The 18,622-nt window shown below is 53.4% G+C and overlaps 3 protein-coding genes across 6 annotated transcripts; 1 reads left to right on the top strand and 2 right to left on the bottom strand.

Annotated features, from left to right (window-relative positions):
* Window positions 1–10: 10 nt before the first annotated feature.
* Window positions 11–5,973, top strand: ptcd3 (pentatricopeptide repeat domain 3). Its single transcript, XM_084697253.1, has 24 exons — window positions 11–114; window positions 347–399; window positions 503–542; window positions 626–671; window positions 775–843; window positions 1,044–1,148; window positions 1,250–1,373; window positions 1,505–1,608; window positions 1,746–1,822; window positions 2,057–2,144; window positions 2,269–2,329; window positions 2,625–2,707; window positions 2,825–2,969; window positions 3,182–3,232; window positions 3,557–3,646; window positions 3,734–3,762; window positions 3,907–4,013; window positions 4,111–4,189; window positions 4,305–4,395; window positions 4,718–4,803; window positions 4,969–5,117; window positions 5,261–5,302; window positions 5,421–5,573; window positions 5,697–5,973. The coding sequence occupies exons 1-24, from the start codon at window positions 26–28 to the stop codon at window positions 5,740–5,742; spliced, it is 2,007 nt and encodes a 668-aa protein (XP_084553379.1). The 5' UTR covers window positions 11–25; the 3' UTR covers window positions 5,743–5,973.
* A 230-nt stretch (window positions 5,974–6,203) lies between these two features.
* Window positions 6,204–14,006, bottom strand: immt (inner membrane protein, mitochondrial (mitofilin)). Of its 4 annotated transcripts, none has more exons than XM_084697249.1 (14): window positions 13,828–14,006; window positions 12,782–12,852; window positions 12,230–12,413; window positions 11,833–11,983; window positions 10,840–10,962; window positions 9,980–10,102; window positions 9,713–9,846; window positions 9,479–9,582; window positions 9,248–9,383; window positions 9,031–9,160; window positions 8,515–8,738; window positions 8,080–8,211; window positions 7,742–7,871; window positions 6,204–7,615 (listed from the first exon to the last, which is right to left on the bottom strand). In XM_084697249.1, the coding sequence occupies exons 1-14, from the start codon at window positions 13,867–13,869 to the stop codon at window positions 7,008–7,010; spliced, it is 2,292 nt and encodes a 763-aa protein (XP_084553375.1). In that variant the 5' UTR covers window positions 13,870–14,006; the 3' UTR covers window positions 6,204–7,007. The 4 variants fall into 4 exon arrangements, with proteins under 4 accessions (XP_084553375.1, XP_084553376.1, XP_084553377.1 ...); XM_084697250.1 differs by having other exon boundaries at window positions 8,515–8,735; XM_084697251.1 differs by lacking the exon at window positions 10,840–10,962.
* Window positions 14,007–14,354: 348 nt separating this feature from the next.
* Window positions 14,355–18,523, bottom strand: rnf103 (ring finger protein 103). Its single transcript, XM_084697245.1, has 5 exons — window positions 17,676–18,523; window positions 17,173–17,315; window positions 16,961–17,076; window positions 15,084–16,828; window positions 14,355–14,802 (listed from the first exon to the last, which is right to left on the bottom strand). Exons 1-4 carry the CDS (start codon window positions 17,899–17,901, stop codon window positions 15,274–15,276), a joined length of 2,040 nt encoding a protein of 679 aa, XP_084553371.1. The 5' UTR covers window positions 17,902–18,523; the 3' UTR covers window positions 14,355–14,802; window positions 15,084–15,273.
* Between the last annotated feature and the right edge of the window lie 99 nt (window positions 18,524–18,622).

Raw genomic sequence — 18,622 nt, 5'->3', positions numbered from 1 at the left:
CATAAGCCTCGAGTGTGTGTTCAAGATGGCGGCCCCCGCTAAACATGTAGGGTATTACATCCATAGAAATAGTCGCTTTATTCTCAGGAACTTGGAGCAATTATATATTAACAGGTACGTTTTGTGTGGTAACATCAATTATACATTTGCATGAAAGTACGTTCATATGCGTATTTATCTGATTGGAAGTAATACTTCATCCTCAGTACTGCAGTGACAGGCTGTTGACAGGCGAGGTCACAAACACACCTTGATAACATTGGCACATCGTCAATTAGCTATGATGAGAATTTAACCGTATTGCACGAGTTAGGTGTAGGCGTAATGCACATAATGTTTGTTTCAGGAACTTTAGTTGGAGTGCAGCAGTTTGCCAGCAAAGCGCATCATCTCAAACAGGTACAGGGTCTGTCATTGTTGTCATCTACATTTAAGCTCAAGTATCAGCTGGATAGCGGGCACAGTGTCACAAGCGTTGCTAACGACATTAATATCATTACAGTGTCTTCAGAGAATATAGTCATCCCCAAAAAGAAAACATGGTATGTGTGTCATTCATTCATTCTTTTACTGGGCAACTTGGAAGTGGTACTTCAGTGACACGTGATTTTTTTTCAATCTCCAGGGCGAAAGAAGCTGTTCTACAAGCCCTGGCCTCTACAGTCAATAGGGTAGGACGCTGTCTCATCTATGCCCTTATCAGTCTGTCAGTAAAACAAAGACTCTGCAGCCTGTTTTAGATGATAACCTGGCGAGGTCTTCATTCCTCTCCAGGACCCCACAGCTCCTCACTACATGTTTCAGGACGACCCCTACCTGACCCCCCGAAACAGCGGCGAGTTTGTAAGTCCGGGGACACATTAACATCGTCCACCATCTCTCTCACCATCTCGCATAAAGAATGAGCTGGTCTCACACGAGTAGTGCAGACAAGCACCGACCTGGGCGGCCATGTTAGAGATGTGACAAGCGATGGAAGGTCGCTCGGGAGATGCAATGGTCCTAACCCCCCCCCCCCCCCTCCCCCTTGTGACCCCGTGCAGAGGCTGTACTCCCTCTCCCAGGAGGCAGGACGAGCTGCAGCAAAGTACTTTGTCAACACGCATCCAAAGTTTTTCATGAAGGAGTTCGCTGAGCCACACATACCAGTGAGCAGGAGGCTAAGCCAGAACATTTGTCAACAGTTATTTATACAACCAGCCATGATGAGGAGGAACTACAATGTGTGTGTGTGTGTGTGTGTGTGTAGTGTCTGATGCCAGAGTCGTTGGAGCCCGTTCTGGAGGAGGTGAGCGAGGCTGCTCTGGTAGAGAGGATCTCCCTGAGGAAGGTTCGCGCTGCTGTGGACATGTACGACCAACTGCTGCAGGCTGGTAGGTTGCACATACACACACCCACCCACCCACACACACACACACACACACACCGCACATACTAGAAGAGCATTGGGAGAGCTCAACAAACAAGTAGTGAGAACAGCGTGCGTGTCTCTCTGTCCACTCAGGAACGGCGGTCTCTTTGGGCGTGACCAATGACCTGCTGGACCTGATCAGTTTCTATTGCGACCGGAACCCTGCACAGGATGACAAGCCAGATACAGAGGAGACGGTGAGAATGACTCTGGATACGAATGCACGGAAAACCGTCTCGAGCTGCGTAGAAACACAGTTTGGCAGTGCGTCGGTTGCATCAAACCCTGGTCTAAATGTACATCTTCGTGTTTCTAACTGTGCTCTTCTCCCCAGGAGGAAGTTCCGGATGGGGGCTGGAAGAAGAGGGGGAAGATGAGGAAACCGTCAGACCCAGTCCAGTTGGTCTGGAGGTAGGAGCGGGGTTGGTGGGGTGGCTTTGGGGTGGGGGTGGGGGAGGGATGGAAGGGGGGGGTGGGGGGGGGGGGAGAGACCATGGAGCTTTTCTCTGTGCCTAACTTGGCTAGAACAAACGAACATGCCGACGTTCTCGAAGAACAGGCCCTACGGGGGTTCTAGAAAAGGCCGGACGGCTCGAACCACCGGGCTGTGTGCAGGTCATGTTCATGTTGTCGTGCGTGTTTCAGGGAGAACAACAATGCAGAACGGATCTTTAGCCTGCTTCCGGAAAAAGACAGTCGCTCCTATTGCGCCCTCATCAAAGGCATGGTCAAGGTCAGTCACATTTGACCTTTACTAGACTTACGTAAAGTTCCTCATCCGAGGGCGCTGGAACCAAGCTGTGTGTCTGTCCAACCCAATATGACAGAAGTGTATCTGTGTGTGTGTGTGTCTCCAGCACGGCGCCCATTCCAAGGCCTTCAACATGTACACTGAGCTGCTGAACAACCGTCTGACTGGTGGGTCTCCTCCTGCCGTTGTGTGTCTACAAGCGTCGCAAGAGTGTGTCAGCGATAAGCACATCGGAACAGCTTTGAGACTAAATCAGAAAATGAATAATCCAAACATACAAGTGTATCGGCGATTAGCACATTCTAGAAATACTGTAGATCCAAGGATAGCGTTGAGAGTAAATGCAAAAGTTCAATATACTGAGGAACAAATGGAACTGAAAAGGTGAGAGTGAGGAATGTTCAGAGGGAGCGTGGTCGTGTTGGGTTGCCATGGCACTGACGTCGGATCCTCTTCCTCCAGCGGACGTCCACACCTTCAACGGTCTGATCAGCGCTGCTCCATTTGTCAAAGAGAAGTACAACGACAAGTGGGATCTGGTCGTGGTGAGTGTGTGTGTGTGCCGTGGAAGACTTCACATTGCGGTCTTGATGACTCGCTTCCTCGTCCTCTCTGGGAACAGCCTCACCTTCATCCCCCCCCCCCTCCCTTCCCGTCTGTAGGAGCTGCTGAAGCAGATGAGTTACCAGAAGATCCAGCCCAACCTGCTGGTGTTCAACACCACGCTGAAGGCCTTGGCCTACTGTGGTCCCCTGAGCCGCGCCCAGGCCATGCCCCTGCTCAGCGAGATGAAGGCTATGGGCATCGGTCAGTATGGAGCCTCACACACACTCTCACACACACTCACACACATACACACGTGTTGTGCTATCCCTAGTTCTGGGGTCTTACTCACTGCAACCCCCTCCTCCGTTTCTGTCCTTCTCTCTGTGTGTCTGTCTCTCTATGTCTCGCTCTGTCTCTAAATCTCTCTCTCTCTGTCTGTCTGTCTCTCTCTCCACCTGTCTGTCTCTCTCCAGCCCCCAGTCTGGCAACATTCAAGCACCTCCTGCGCATCTTCCATAAAGCAGGTCAGTACCCCTCCTGTCCTGCTGGGGCAGTGTTACTTTATCAACCTTTTTGTATGGGGGTCAGATGGCTGAGCAGTTAGGGAATCGGCTATTAATCAGAAGGTTGACGGTTCGATTTCCTGGCCGTGCCGAATGACATTGTGTCCTTGGGCAAGGCACTTCACCCTACTTGCCTCGGGGGGAATGTCCCTGTACTTACTGTAAGTCGCTCTGGATAAGAGTGTCTGCTAAATGACTAAATGTAAATGTAATGTAGTAATACAGGACTCATGGAGTTACCTCACATGCCTTGTTTTCTCTCCCCCCTCCTCTCCTTCCCTCCAGCCCTGACCAGCCGAGCCAAGTCCAACATGTTACACGACGTGATGTCCGAGGTGTCAGGAAAGAACTTTGTGTGTCAGGACCCTGAAGATGGTAGGGGCATTCTGGATTGTTCTTTTGCCTCTTTGGTTTGTTGGCTGCACCTTCAGACTCACCCTCTTTTTGTTTTTGTCTTTCCAGTGTATTTCTTCTCACAAGCCATGAAAATAGTAAGTGACCTGTGTGTGTGTGTGTGTATGTGTGAACTTAAGGTAAGTGTAATCTTCCTGGGATTTGGAGAAGCGCGTGTTGAAGGCTATGGTTAGGGTGTGTGTGTGTGTGTGTCTGAACTGTATGTGTGTGTGTATCTTCAGTGTCTCGACACCAAGGACATTGAGATGGGATACCAGGTTTACAACCTTTCACAAACAGGAGAGAACTGGAGGCTGTTAGGAGACACCTACCATCAAAGTATCTTCTAGTGAGTGCCTCTCAACTGGGATATTGACAAACGTACACACATTGTCTGTTTAGTCCTGCTCACCCAATGTATGTGTGTGTGTGTGTCTCCTCTCCAGTGGACGATTTTTCAGCCTGCTGTGTTTGATGGAGCACATAGATGTGGTGCTGAAGTGGTACAAGGAGCTAATCCCCTCTGTGAGTATACACACACTTGCTCCCTCACACACACACACACACACACACACACACACGCCCGTGACAACTGTAGTTTTAATCCAACGTGTGTGTGCGTGCGTGTGTGTGTGTGTAGCTGTACTACCCCAACCCCCAGGGCATGATGGATCTTCTGCAGGCTCTGGACACTGACGGCAGACTCGACCTGATCCCACAGGTCTGGGAAGGTGAGTGGGGCTCACCAGTGAAGTTCTGCATGCTGCTCTGGTTCTCAGCCCACTCTGGGTGAAGCTGAACGTGGAGCGCATCAAACTAGGGGGACTGAGACTGGAGGGCTGGTGAACTGGCTGATGTCTGTGTTGATGCTCGCTCTCTCTCTCTCTCTCTCTCTCTCTCTCTCTCTCTCTCTCTCTCTCTCTCTCTCTCTCTCTCTGTCTCTCTGTCTCTCTCTCTCTCTCTTTCTCTCTCTCTCTCTCTGTGTCTCTCTTCCTCTCTCTCTCTCTGTGTCTCTCTTCCTCTCTCTCCCCCTCCCTCTCTCCTCTCTCCCAGACATCCGTCGCCTGGGCCATGACAACAAGTCCACTGTGGTGGAGGAGGTTCTGACTCTCATGGCCAGAGACAAACACAGCCCTGAGGTGAGACCCACCCACACCTACTATTACACTGTGTGTACTGTACTGTGTATGCAAATGTTTAAAACATATATATATTAGAAGTGGTTAAGATGTGGGTGCACTGAGTATTCAATAAAACAAATTGTATACCTCCATGTAACTTCTGTGTGTGTGTGTGTGTGTCAGGTCCAGGAGGCGTTTGCCGCGTGTGCCCTAGACGTGAAGGCGGTGTACCAGCAGGGGAACCGGGGGCAGGAGGTCCTGACCTGGTCGGTGTCTGCCCTCACAGACGTCACCTCCCTCCTGCTGGCTGCCCATGACACCCAGCAGGCCTGGTGAGGACTGGGGGAGGGGGGAGCTTGGCTGGGGTGGGGTGGGGTAGGTAGTAGGGGGGGGGAGGGTCCCTGGATGTTCAATAGTATCAAATGTTCATGTGCTTTTGTGAATTTAGAGGCTGATCGTTTCCTTCTCTTTCCAGGGACATGCTGACGCTGTTCAAGGCCAAAAACAGGGTTCCACCGTAAGTTCGCCTGTCCTACAACTGTTCCGCCTCGTTCCGCCTGCCCGACTCATCGCAAGTCTGGGGCCGCTGGCCGTGTGATTGGCCCGGCTGTGACCCGACTGTCCCTCTCCCACAGGAAGGAGCTGTTCGCCGACTTCCTGTCGAGCTGCAGAAGCGACTCTGAGAAGGCTGTGAAGCTGGTGAAGCTGTCTGCCGACTTCTGCCACCCCTCCACCCCCGGCCTGGCTGCCAGGGTGCTGCAGGAGTTTGAGCTCACCGATGAGCAAAGGTACGGGAACATGCACACGCGTAGCAGCTCGACACCCACCCACGTGCTACAGATATGTCTGCTTCAGGTTTCATTCTGTCGCTGTTGTCTTCACCCCCCACCGATACTCTCTCCTGTTTGCAGGGCCGCTGTGGCTGAGTTTGAGGTCGCTGCGGAGGTCAGCAACTGACGGCAACCGGGGATTCTGGGATGTCTGTCGAGCACACACCTGTAGGGAGATGTGTTGAATCATGTTCTATAAAAACACAATTCAGTTTAAAACCAGACTAAACTACAGGAAGTTATGTTGATTCTGTGTCAATAGCTGATTTGTATGAGTATATCACTGGTGGCACTTCATTGACTCATGGCTTGTTATTTGTTACGTGTAAAATATACATTAAAATGAATTACAATTTAAGTTTGGTGAAAAGAGATTTGATTATTAATTCTGCCTTCAGCAGAGTATGAAATAACCAGTGCTGTCGATATAAAATCCAGATGACAAAAGCAACATTTCACTGTTGACACACGGAACTAGGTTTCCAGTCTTTCACTGTGGAATTAGATCATATGTGATGGATCGTCCCAGTGTGTTGAATCTACTTAATGCACACATCAGTGATGGTATAAAGACACAGGAAACCTGAATCTTGCCAACTTCATTTATTGATATCAATATTGACAGGGAGAACAGCATGACAACATTATTTGAATCCTTTATTTTTAATCTCCACAAAAACCTGATAATGCACCAGACAAAATTAACATTGATTGGAACCAAGAGTTACAGGTGGGTGGACGTTGCTAGACACAGGTCAGTTAGTGGAGGAGCCATGCTTACTGCTAAAAGCTAGCAGAACGCCTGCTACTGGCAGGGCCCTGTAGTGACACGTTATCTCCACTGGAGGGTGCTGCGAAGCACCCAATCACAGGGCTCCAAATAATATGTACATGAGGTACATTCACACACTGTGGTGCACAGATCTGATGGTCAGTACCATCTGAATAGGAAGGAAAAACTACCTCCTCACTCAACAAAGACAGATGCAGTACTGTCTTCCTGCATGGGAGTAGAGAAGAATATGGAGGGCAGGGGGGGGGGGGAGCAAAGACATGTGGCTAACTGCTCTGTGATAGCTACCCCAAACACACGGTGGCTTAGTGCTGCTAACTGAATTCCTCTCATTCTCATTCATAAATTACACTTCTCGGAGAGGCTGTTGGGAAAAGGAGGAGGAGAGTAGAAAGACATGAGACAAGAAGGCAGGTGGGAAGGAGGGGCCGGGTTAAGGTCCGGGGGCCCTGGGCTCGAGCAGGGCAGGGCAGGTCGAGGACGAGGGCGGGCTGGGGTGGAGGGGGTGTGTGGTGGCGCCCAGGGCAGGGTCTAGGTCAAAGGCTACGGGACAGGAGGAGGGGGGCCCCAGCAGGAGGGAGAGGGGGGGGGGGGGCAGGCTAGGGAGCCTGTGTGGTGCCCAGCCCCACGGCGTTGGCGTAGGCCGACAGCAGGCTGACCACCTGCCTGGTCTCCAGGGTGAGCCGCGCCTCCGTCAGCCAGTCCTGGGCCACGCGGCGCGCCTCGCCCCGCAGCTGGTTCAGCAGCTTGGCGGCCAGCTCCAGGTCGCCGTGCTCCAGGCTGTAGGAGGCGTACGCCAGCAGGCGGAAGGGGTCCAGGTCGTCGTCGCTGAGCGCCGCCGGCGGCGCCCGCTGGGGCTCCTCGAACAGCAGCGCCGCCTGCAGGTAGGACAGGAAGTACTGGTACAGGCTGTTGCGGGCCTCGTCGACGAGCGCCACGCGGCGCGCCAGCCGGCGGACGGCGTGGAAGCGGGCGCGGAGCGACGCCTCGCTGTAGACGCCGCGGCTCAGCGACTCGGCGGGCAGGGCCGTGGCCAGGGTCTGGGCGAAGTCGTCGCCGGCGCAGCTCTGGCGCACGGCGTCCACGGCGCCCTCCAGAGGCTCGGTGGGGGCCTCGGCCCCGGCGGTGCGCAGGGTGTAGTTGAGCGCCTCCACCGACAGCCACAGCTGGTGGGCCTTGCGGGCCTCCTCCTCGGCGATCACGTGACCTGGATGGGCGGGGGGGTTGGACCGGTTAGACGGGCGGTCGCGTGTGTGTGTGGGGGGGGGCCGTGTACGCTGGCTGTGGGTGGCGCGCGTGTGTGAGGCGGTGTGTGTGTGTGTGCGTGTCTTACTGTCGATGGCCTCCTCGACGCCCTTCAGCCTGGCGTAGGCAGCGTTCATGTCCAGGGTGAAGCTGTCCAGCTGCTCCTGGGTCAGCCTGCGGTAGGCCGTCTCCTGCTCCAGCATCTTACTGTTGAGCACCTGGGAGGGGAAGGGAGGGACAGGCTGAGTGTGTGTGTGTGTGTGTGTGTGTGTGTGTGTGAGAGTTAGTGCCTGTGTTGATGTTTGTTTGGGTGTGAGCAACTTCAGCCTGTGTGTGTGTGTATATGTCTGTTTGTGTGTGTGTCTGTGTTTGTGTGTGTGTCTGTTTGTATGTGTGCGTCTGTCTGTGTGTGTGTGTGTGTCGTACCTCCTCTGCCTCGGTCCGCAGCTCCTGCTCTTGCACCTTCAGCACGTCTCTCAGATGGTCCGTGTGGGCGGCGGCCTGTCTGCGCAGCTGGGTCCTCATCTCAGCCTCCATCACATCGCGCACTTCCTCCACCTGCACACGCACACCAAACATGAGCCGGATCCTAGCCCGACAGGAGCTACACCCAAACATGAGCCGGATCCTAGCCCGACAGGAGCTACACCCAAACATGAGCCGGATCCTAGCCCGACAGGAGCTACACCCAAACATGAGCCGGATCCTAGCCCGATAGGAGCTACACCCAAACATGAGCCGGATCCTAGCCCGACAGGAGCTACACCCAAACATGAGCCGGATCCTAGCCCGACAGGAGCCACACCCAAACATGAGCCTGATCTGAGGTCGACACACACACACACACACACACACACACACCTTCTTCTCCTGCTCCAGCCTCAGCTGCTCCCTGTTGTGCTCCAGGGCGGTGGCGATGGCCGCCTCTTGGGCCTTGAGGTCCTCGGCCTTCAGCTGCTCCAGAGCCGCCTCCAGGTGGATCTGCTCCCGCACGCGCTGCTCCGCCAGCTCGCGGTTCAACTGGTCGATGCGCCGGTGGGCGTGGGCGATCAGCGAGTTCAAGTCATCCTGGGTCAACTTCCCTGCTGGAGAGACAGGGGGTAATGGCGTCAAAACTACGACGGCCGCACCTGCTCTAGCGTAAAACTACAACTCCCACAAATCGCGACCATGAAACTACAACTACCACAATCAACGACAGGCCATGTCTCGAGGTCAAACTCTAGACCTTACCGTGACAATACAGGATAAAAAAACGGAAATTTGTTTACTACAAAACTACAATAACTATTCATTGGTTTTCACCGCAGTTTCCCACAAATCCTCACAGCGCCCTCGTCTCTGAGGGCCCGCGCGCCGAGGCGAGTGTGCACTTACTGAGGCCCTTCCAGTTGGCCTGGATCTCCGGCGTGATGCTGTTGAGCTCCTTCTGGAACTGGACCTTGGCCTCCGTCACCAGGTCGCTGTACTGAGACACGATCTTGGCCTCGGTCTGGGCGGTCTGGACCTGTTTGCAAACACGCGCCGCGGTCAGAGAGGGCCGGACAGGGCGAGAGGAAGGTGTCGCCGCCGGGGCGAGCGTCCAGGCTGTTACCTTGGTGACCACGCCGTCCAGGTCCACCACCATGCTGTGCAGGTTCTCCTCGGCCGCCAGGATCTGAGGTCTGGCCGCGGCGATGTTGCATCCCTTCGCTCCGTCGATCACCGCTCGCAGCTTCTCCAGCTCCTCCCTGGACACAACACACGCAGCCATGACGGGGGGGGGGGGGGGGGGGGGGGCGTCCTGTTAGCCCTTGTGTGTGTGTGTGTGGGTGTGAGGTCTTACTTGGCCTTGAGCAGGGCCGCTCCAGCCTCGTCCACGTGGCGGCTGCGTTCACTCAGAGCGTCCTCCAGAGCCCTCCACTGAGCCGACTTCTCATCCGGAGGAGCCTGCACACACACACACACACACACAAACCTCGATGTTAGGAGGACATTTGTAAGTGTGTGTGTGGGTCTCAAGGCTTCCAGGTTCTCCCTGTGCATATGTCTGTGTGTGTGTGTGTGTGTGGGGTCCCACCTCGGCCTCCATGGCCTCCTTCAGCTTGTACGTGTGCTGGGCGATGGCCAGCAGCGCGGCCTCCTGGGCCCCGATGGCCTGCAGGGTCACCTTGGCCGAGTTCCCCAGGGACTCCTCCAGGGTGGACGCCATGGCTGCGGGCGACACACATGACAGCGGATCGGTTGGTGTCGGGGGTTCGGTCCGACGGAAAGGTGGAGCAGAGGGGCTGCGTGTGGGTGCGTGCGTGGGTGCGCGCGTGCGTGTGCGTGTGTGTCATCCACATACAGGCCAGCAGGTCCTCCTCTGCCTTATCCTGCTGTGCCAGCCTGGCTGCCACCTCCTCCACCGGGCGCTCTGCCATGGCGGGTGCGGGCGCACGTTCATGAGCACACTCTGTACATTCTTCTGCTACGGAACACACACACAGACACAGGCACCCGTTCAGCAGGGCGGGGACACGCGATACAGACGCCTGGCGTTCTCCCGCTCAACTCCACAGACGAGTACCCACAATGCACCCCTGTGATAGGCCCGGCGCTGCGACGTAGATAGCGTTATCTGTCAGTGAGGAATAGGAGGATGCAGCTGAAAGGAATGGAAGCAAACGCACGCAGCGGTGTGCACAACACGGATGGGGTCAGCTCCATTCATACTGCAAGAACTTACCATTAAACCCCCCCCCCCCCCCCCCCCGCACCCCCCTACTTATTGCTTGCATTCGTCTTTGAAAGCTGGTTCGGAGCTGACCCCGATCGCGATGTGCACGCGCACTCGCTCGAGACGAACGTCATGCAGGGGGACAGGCAGGGGGGCGAGATCAGGGTTAGAGTCAGCCGAACATGAGGTGAGGAGAGCCCCTGGCTGCAGGGCTGATGGGAGCAGGACAGGAGAGATCCAGAGGACCACGTCGCCACAGAGACACGAGACCACCAGGAGAGACGGACATCACAAAGTCATGAACAGCGCGGGAGATGGAGAATGGAGAGACAGAGAGCATTAGTGACGCGTGCAGGCTTCGACGCCCTCCCCGCTTCAGTGTCAAGGGCAGACGGACAGGCATGCAGCCTGGAGGAGGAGGGGGGTGGGGGGAGGTCCTGGTCCTGCCAGGCGTGCTGGGGGGAGTGGGGGGGGGGGAAGGGGCTGACCTGCAGGAGCCTCCTCCACGTGGCTGGGGGGGAGCGGGGCCTGTGTGTCGTTGCAGCCCGGAGCGGGCATAGAGGGCACATCGCTGATGGCTGATATGATCTGGGCCGCTGAAGCAGAGGCCTCTGCAACACAGGAGCACCGTCACAACACTGGGACCGGGTCTGGGCTGACTCCACCGGCTGTGGTCAGGGTATGTAGGCTGTGGTCATGTTGTGGTTAGGGCATGTAGGCTGTGGTCATGTTGTGGTTAGGGCATGTAGGCTGTGGTCATGTTGTGGTTAGGGCATGCAGGCTGTGGTCGTGTTGTGGTCAGGGCATGTAGGCTGTGGTCATGTTGAGGTCAGGGCATGTAGGCTGTGGTCATGTTGTGGTCAGGGCATGTAGGCTGTGGTCATGTTGTGGCCAGGACATGTGGGCTGTGGTCATGTTGAGGTCAGGGCATGTAGGCTGTGGTCATGTTGAGGTCAGGGCATGTAGGCTGTGGTCATGTTGAGGTTGCCTTTAGTGAACTATAGTACATTTGGGCAACAGTTGTACAACACTGGTCATCTATAACACTGGCCATCTATAACACTGGCCATCTATAAAATGCCCAGCAGAGCAGCCAGACTAGAGTAGCTGTGGTGACTCACAGGCTCAAACCAGCAGACACACCTCTGTAACTATGTTCTATTACCGGCCATCTAGCCTTTATCTGCCTTCTGTCCAGAGCTTTCCCCAAACACACACACGTCTGACTCCTCGTCTCAGAACAAGCCAGAGAGAGAAAAAAGGCAGAAAGAAAAACATCTGATTACAGCATCCCAAGTATATGTGTGTGTGTGTGTGTGTGTGCGTGTGTCGTGCAGAGGTATGAGCCTTAAGTCCATGATCTTCTAAAAGCCTGACCAGTGGTGTGACCATGGGATCAAAAAGCCGATTCCTGTCAAACGTTTAAGAGCCAAACAAGCACAGGACTGTGGTCCAGGCTAACATCCAGAGAGTCACCTCACCCTCTATGGTGGCTGGGGCTGGGGGGGCGGGCTCCGGGGCTGCGGCGGGAGCCTCCACCGGGGCCTCCGGCTCCGGCTGCTTGGTCTTGGGCAGCTTGGAGTCCTTGGAAACCTCAGACATCGAGGAGATCTGGAGGGGCTCCACCTTGGCCTACAAACAGAGTTTGTTCGCACACACGCGCGCACACACGCACACGCACACGCACACACGCACGCACACACACACACACACACACACACGCGCACACACACACACACACACACACACGCGCACACGCGCACACACACACACACACACACACGCCACCTTAGCACAGTACCTACACAGCTGATGAACAGCTGGGGGCTGAACAAAGGGGCCCAAGTCTCGGCCCACTCCAGCTGTTCTTTCACTCACTGGTTTCTTCCCTACGGGGGCGGGGACGGGGCCGAGCACCGCGCCAAACAGCTGGTTGGAGTAGGGGACGTTCTTTTCCACGCTGGTCCGGAACTTGGGGTCCCAGCCGGCATAGACGACTGTGCCTCCCAGGCCGCCTGCCGCCGCCAGCAGACCGCCAGCCACAACCTTCCCGGCGGAGCCCCTGGGCAGACGGGGGTGGAGAGGTGAGTCGTGAACGACATGAGAGGGAGAAGCGTCTGTTGACATTGTGCATCGGTCTCGTGGAGCAGTTGTGTTTATCGCTCTCGTTTGTCGGTCTGTGCAGCATCCGTTTCTTTAGACCGGGGGTGTTCCATCCTGGTCCCTCGGGGCTCACCGTCCCGTATGCTCGAGATGTTTCCCTGCTCCGACACACCCGATTCAAATGAATGGGAAGGTCGTCGAGCTCTGTGGAAGCCTGACGATGACCATTCGTTTGAATCCGGAACGACAGTGGATGCTGAGGACCAGGATTGGACACCCTTGCTTTAGACTATTCCCTGCATGCGTGCGTGCGTAGCTCCAACCTACCCTGATGCTCCAGAGGTGTAGCGTCGACAGGGCTGCAGGGGGTGGAGGGCTGCATTTCCGCACAGGCACTTCTGGAGCGCAGAGGTGAGGCAAGCATTCAATACAGAACTCACGTTCGAACTCATTTCAACAGACATGGTTGCTAGTTCCACATCCATTCTAGTGTCAGTGTTACACACCGGGCCTTGTATAGCTTCGAAGGATAATCTATTAGCAATTGAAAACCTCTAAATGTAACGGTTGAATCAGCCTTACACCCCTACACGTGATTCATCACCACACACATCACAGAGAACTTTGTATTCTCTTCCGCTCTAAGTTATGAGAGGAGAGACGGTCGGCAGTAGACCTGTACTATACATTTATGTTCGGTAGATATCCCCACTGCAATTACTGACAGAACTATCACTTTGTTGACATTTAGGAGTGGAAACTACTTGGCAAGGTCATGTGCCCTTGGTATAAATATATGACGCCTTGCCCTTTCTCTCCGTGTCTGACATGGAGTTAGCTGTGCAGCGTGTGACTACACACTGAATTGGATGGCCCATGATGAATGTAAAAGTTAACAAGCAAACCTCGTGAACACAAATAGTCAATTTCAACTTGTCATTGCACATGGATACTTTGAGAAATCATAATGATTAACAGAGTCCTGCCATCCTACTACGGCAGATATTGGTGGATACTATTGTCACTCCCTCTGGTTCCGCCTGTCATTTGCAAGGTAGTCCAGTCAGTCACAAAATCACCGCCTCTTTCCACAAAGCTAGACTGCGTGCTTATCGTTTCGTCAGTTGCTAATGCTATCAATGAAAGCTAGGCTATTAGCTAAATGTTTGCCTTGGCCCTAGGTCCATTCACTATGACTACATATACGGGTCACGGCAAGAATGCGAAGCTGGTAGCTAAAGCATTTTAAGGGCGCAAAGGGTGCCATTCTGCAGACAGACACGGCGGTACAGGCCCAGTGTGGGTCACTGAATGACCGCTCGTCTCCGGCTAACAAGTTAGCTCGGCTAAAACAGTAACATTGTGTTCCTTACCCGCGCTGCAGAATTTGCCCCTTTCAAGCAGACTCGCAGCATTGTGGTCGGTACTCCCTTGTTTCTTGAATTATGATAAATATTCTTTCAACTCAGCAAAACATCCTAAAAGCTGTCAACCTTCTGATGCAGTTAGTTAGCCACCTCCCGACACACGAGATATTTCCAGGCAGCTCTTCGCCAAGTGACAGAAATGGAGCGCATGCGCGCCGGGTACGCCCAACTGCGAAAAATGTCGTCATGGGTTCATAGTTGAACTTACTGTACCTACAATAATATCATGTAAAAGAAACAGAAGAAATCATGACGGAAATACTGAATAAATTGGACATTCTATCTCACCTTAATTACCCGTAAAATATACGGTATTACGATCTTGGTACATACCTCATACACGGAGGCTACTCATTCCATTAAAGTTACATTTAAGTTCTAAGATGTTATAAATTATATTTAGGTCATAGCTCATAGAGGCTCATTTGATCTAGTATCCAGACTATTGGTCACAACAACAATCGCATCACACATTTCATATGAAAACTCAACTTTATTTGAGGACAACATGTTACAAGTCAAGCTCTCATTTCTCTGGTCCAAGTCCAACTACACAGAGTACAAGGATGAGTGACTAGGATTGTTATGATCCCTCATAAATAATAATATTAATCTGTTTAACAACAATCACAGATGGGCATGCTCCGGGGCCAGCTGTGCAGGACTCCATGTAAAGGGACATTCCACTTGTTTTTCTTCTTCTCAGGTTTTACAGGGAAAGAATGCACTCATGTTTATTAAGTTGTACGATCGTTTGTTAAATTCTTATTATTACATATAAATGTACATGCCTCAAACTCGCCTCTGAACAGAGGCCTGGTTGGTAGTTGGTGGATACTGTTCATCCAGGGCCTGATCATACTGGTTCTGTCCTACTGGTTCTGTGTGGATCTCTAAGAAGAGACTGTTCCTGTTGATAGACTGGGAGAGCCAGTAGAGAGGTCAAGGGTCACCTCTCCAGATGGTTATTTTGTTTATATAATGTATCATATTTATACCGGGTCTCTATCATTTCCATTCACACATTTATTCTCTGTGTTATTTGTCACCACTTCTGTGGGATCTTACTTTATCAAAAATAGTTACCCACACCCACATTGTTAAGCATTTTGATAATCCACTATTTAAACAAAGGGCATCATGAATCCCAATGCTTTCCTATGAGACTAGTGTTTAGGATTACTAACATAAGCAGGTCTTACTTGTAGTGTGACTGCAAACACCATAGAGATAAACACAGGTACTATTTCCGTTTTCAACTCTAAGGTTCACCAAGCCAACAGTTGAGGCAACCCGACCATGACCAGGAACAAACAAGAGGGCGCAGCCAGGGATTCTATCAGTAACATTTAAGTGCAGGAGGCAGGTGTGTGAGGTCAACCAGGAAGTCTGTTATTGTTCTTCCTGCTCCACTGGTTTCTTCTTGTAAGGAGGCCAGCGACACACGGGGCAGCAGTGGCGTCCTCCCGCCAGCCAGACCACAATGCACTGCTGGTGGAAGGCGTGACCGCACGGCAGCCCCATTAACAGGAAGTCCGCCTCGAAGGTCTCCAGACACACCACACACTCCGTGCAGTGCAGCATGTCAGCCGGCCACTGGGACCAATCGGGACGCAACTCCTCCCTTTTCCGGCATGGCTCCTCCCCAGCACTGCCGCAGGAATCACATGACTCAGAAACAGACGTCTCCTCACGCTCACTGTCAGAGGGATAAGTCTGGGTTTGGGTCAGAGGCCGGGTCTGCTGATGTTCTATGGTGTCCAGGGTCTGGGCTGGTTCTGTTCTACCCTGGGCCAGCCCTGTGATGTCCAATGTTCTAGTGTCCATATCCATGTCCCCACCCCTGGCTCCATCTACTTCGGTCTGAAACACCTGATTGGTCCGGAACCTCCAGGTGGGCAGAGCCTTGATGTAGTCGATGGGCACGAGGGGGTGGAGCCACAGGTCAGGGAACGCCAGCCTCTCCAGCAGGAAGTGGGGGTCTTCGTCCCAGTCGGACTGGTCAGGGCGGGGCTGCAGCGAGGCCATGGGGTGGACCAGGAGGCTGCTGTACCAGTCCCAGAGGCTGCACAGCCACTCCAAGTTGTTGGGGCTCTGCTCCTCGTTGCTGCACCTCCTCTTCCTCTCAAAGTAGTCGATGAGGAGGCCGTGGGCCAGGTAGGTGCTGAGGAACAGGGCCGGGTGGGAGGAGTAGAAGGTCCAGTCGGCGCGGACCCACGAAGCCAGGCAGGTGGTGTCGGCGTAGCGGAGCAGCTTCAGGCTGCAGGCGTAGAAGGCCTCCAGGTAGGGCAGCTGCAGCAGGGCCAGGACGGGCAGCCAGGACGTCAGCAGGAGGGAGTTGTACGTCCCCAGAGTGCTGATCAGCACCACGAAGCGCTTGACGGTGGCACCCTGGGTGATGAACAGGTCCATCCAGGCCAGGAGGTTGACCATAACCAGGCTGAGCACAAACAGGTCGTTGACCTCGGGCTGCACGGAACGCAGGAACGTATCCATGGCCGCCAGGGAGATAAACTCCCCCGTGCTGTTGCCGTAGCGATAGATACCCTCCGGCATCTTTAGGATATAGGAAGGCATCTGATCCACGCCGATGTCCTGGAGGCTGCTGGCATTGCCCCAGTGACGCACGTCCACGAAGATGAACTCGATCCGGCCGGTGAATTTGACGCTGAGCGCCGAGAAGAAGGCCGGGGGGGTGGCCAGGCGGGCAAACAGGAACATCTTGATGGGGTGGGACTGGCTTGGACGCCATTCCTCAGCAAGCTGCTCAGGTTGCCGCAGGGTCTTGATGCGAGACGCCACGTGGGCCGTCATCCACTTGAAGATATGCTCCGCCTCGATGCGGCGCCCGGCGTACTCCTTCAGCATGACCTTCCCCTTGGAGGAGTAGGTCTGCGGCACCGACATGATCAAGGTGGACTTCATCCAGCCGCGCTTCCGACAGTACCTGCAAAACGGTTGGGATTTGCCGGTAAATTAGATCCTCGAAGGTAGTTTACAACAGCCTTTTCTGGGAGGAGGTGTGTGTGTACACAGAGGTGTGTACACAGAGGTGCGCGGGGAGGTGCGCGTCTCTCACCTGGGGTCACTGGAGCAGTTGAAGGTGCCCGTGCGAATGCCAAACTGAGAGACCTTCTGGACCATCTTACCCCAGTTGGCTTTGCTTAGCAAGGCGTCTCGATCCTGGGCTATCACCTGCACGCGTACACACACACAGAGACTCAGTAAAGCCTTTGTCAACAGTTGGAGAATGCAAGAACATCCATAAACATGCAGAAGTTCTGTGCTAACCTGGACCAACCAGATGCCATCCTTGGTGTCCTCCACCAGCTCATAGAAATGCATCTCACCACTGAAGGAGGTGCTGGAGTCTGACTGCACCTGCTGCTCCTCGTTTTTAATGGCTGAGTACAACTCCCCCTGCATCAGGTCCCCTGGAAACACACATCAGATTAGGAGGTACACTTGAGGCGCAGTTTGGTGTAGCCTATCGACACAGCAGCTGCGGTTGTTATTGACTCTATTTAAGCGCACCTTGCAGACACCATTGTGATGTACACCTTTGGCAACTTTGGACTTAAATAGGCGTGCGTAGGATGACTAACGCGCATTGTAGTTTTTAAGTTTAGGTTTCCGTTACTTTTGATCGTGCCCGTTAACGTGACAGTAAGTGCAATTGTATCTCGTGGATCAATACTAGGCCTACTTTTGTACCGCAGATCATCTCCTAGTTGACAGTTGCCCAACATCTTTCCCGTGTTCAGTAACATCGTGTTTGGCTGTTATCTTGTCACCTGATTTCTCCACCAGCTCTCTGACATCCCTTTTCTCCGCAAGGCCGGAGTATCCCAGGCCTCGACATTCCAGGATGGTCTTCAACTTCTTAAAGCTCAGTGTCACTGGATCTACCAGCTGAGTGGCAAAGATCCCCGTCTCATACCAGACAACCGCTTCAAAGAATCGGGCCAGGACGAAAAGTACCAGGAAGTACAGCAGCAGAAAAAAGAGTTTCAGCCACATCTTACTCTGTAAGGTGGTTCCTGCAGCGTCTGTAAAAGTATCAGAGCCTCTTCTTTCTCATTGGGGTTTCAGGGTCAGATTTTGGTCGACTGTCAGCAAGACAGTTGTCACTTCACTAAACAAACGTTTGTTGTCAGTGGTAACTTCCAAACTAAACGGACAGGAAAAATATATTTGAAGGATCAAACGCTGACAGCCAGACCGATTGTCTGGCAACGAATAATTGCGACTGTCCTACGTCCAACTATAATTTTTCAAAGTGTCCACCATTTTCACAAATAGTTTTGGTAGCTCGCTCTGTGCATCTTAATGCGAGTGAACGATACGCGAGAATTAGCCTAGCATGGCAAGTACGACCAAGGGCCCTGTCTGCATCGAGGAGAAAAACCCCAGCGCAGACAACGAAGAAAAAATGTCCCACTCAAACACCTTATGCGGTTTTTCCAATTGTTAGCTGAATACACAGCGCAAGCAAAATATGATGAGGCAATGATAGTCTATGCAGCAGTGGCTGATGTACATCGTCTTTATGGCCTGATCAGCTGGGGTACATAACAAAGTGACGCGTTTTACGTAACTGTACACGTCAAAGCACAAGCCAGTAAAAACGTCCCAGCACAAAGTAGCTCCTACAAATGTAGCGGTATTTTTTTTTTAAGCTTGCCGATGAACAAACTATAACGCACAGCTAAGTAAGACCGACATAACATGTAACACTAAA

The sequence above is a fragment of the Hypomesus nipponensis genome, chromosome 1 (genome assembly GCF_054491055.1).
Source record: "Hypomesus nipponensis isolate SF chromosome 1, ASM5449105v1, whole genome shotgun sequence".
NCBI lineage: Eukaryota > Metazoa > Chordata > Actinopteri > Osmeriformes > Osmeridae > Hypomesus > Hypomesus nipponensis.
The sequence above is the reverse complement of the archived record's forward strand: the minus strand, read 5'-3'. Positions and strand labels throughout refer to the sequence as shown.

Excerpts from the sequence above, each read along its gene's own strand:
- ptcd3 (XM_084697253.1), top strand. The coding sequence starts at position 26 with ATGGCGGCCCCCGCTAAACATGTAGGGTATTACATCCATAGAAATAGT. Across the intron at positions 400-502 it reads AAGCGCATCATCTCAAACAG|TGTCTTCAGAGAATATAGTC; the intron begins GTACAGGGTCTG and ends ATATCATTACAG. Across the intron at positions 3,647-3,733 it reads GTGTCAGGACCCTGAAGATG|TGTATTTCTTCTCACAAGCC; the intron begins GTAGGGGCATTC and ends TTGTCTTTCCAG.
- immt (XM_084697249.1), bottom strand. The coding sequence starts at position 13,869 with ATGCTGCGAGTCTGCTTGAAAGGGGCAAATTCTGCAGCGCGG. Across the intron at positions 11,984-12,229 it reads CCCCCGTAGGGAAGAAACCA|GCCAAGGTGGAGCCCCTCCA; the intron begins GTGAGTGAAAGA and ends CTCTGTTTGTAG. Across the intron at positions 10,963-11,832 it reads AGCCCCAGCCACCATAGAGG|AGGCCTCTGCTTCAGCGGCC; the intron begins GTGAGGTGACTC and ends CCTGTGTTGCAG.
- rnf103 (XM_084697245.1), bottom strand. The coding sequence starts at position 17,901 with ATGTGGCTGAAACTCTTTTTTCTGCTGCTGTACTTCCTGGTACTTTTC. Across the intron at positions 17,316-17,675 it reads AGAGCTGGTGGAGAAATCAG|GGGACCTGATGCAGGGGGAG; the intron begins GTGACAAGATAA and ends GTGTGTTTCCAG. Across the intron at positions 17,077-17,172 it reads ATGGCATCTGGTTGGTCCAG|GTGATAGCCCAGGATCGAGA; the intron begins GTTAGCACAGAA and ends GTACGCGTGCAG.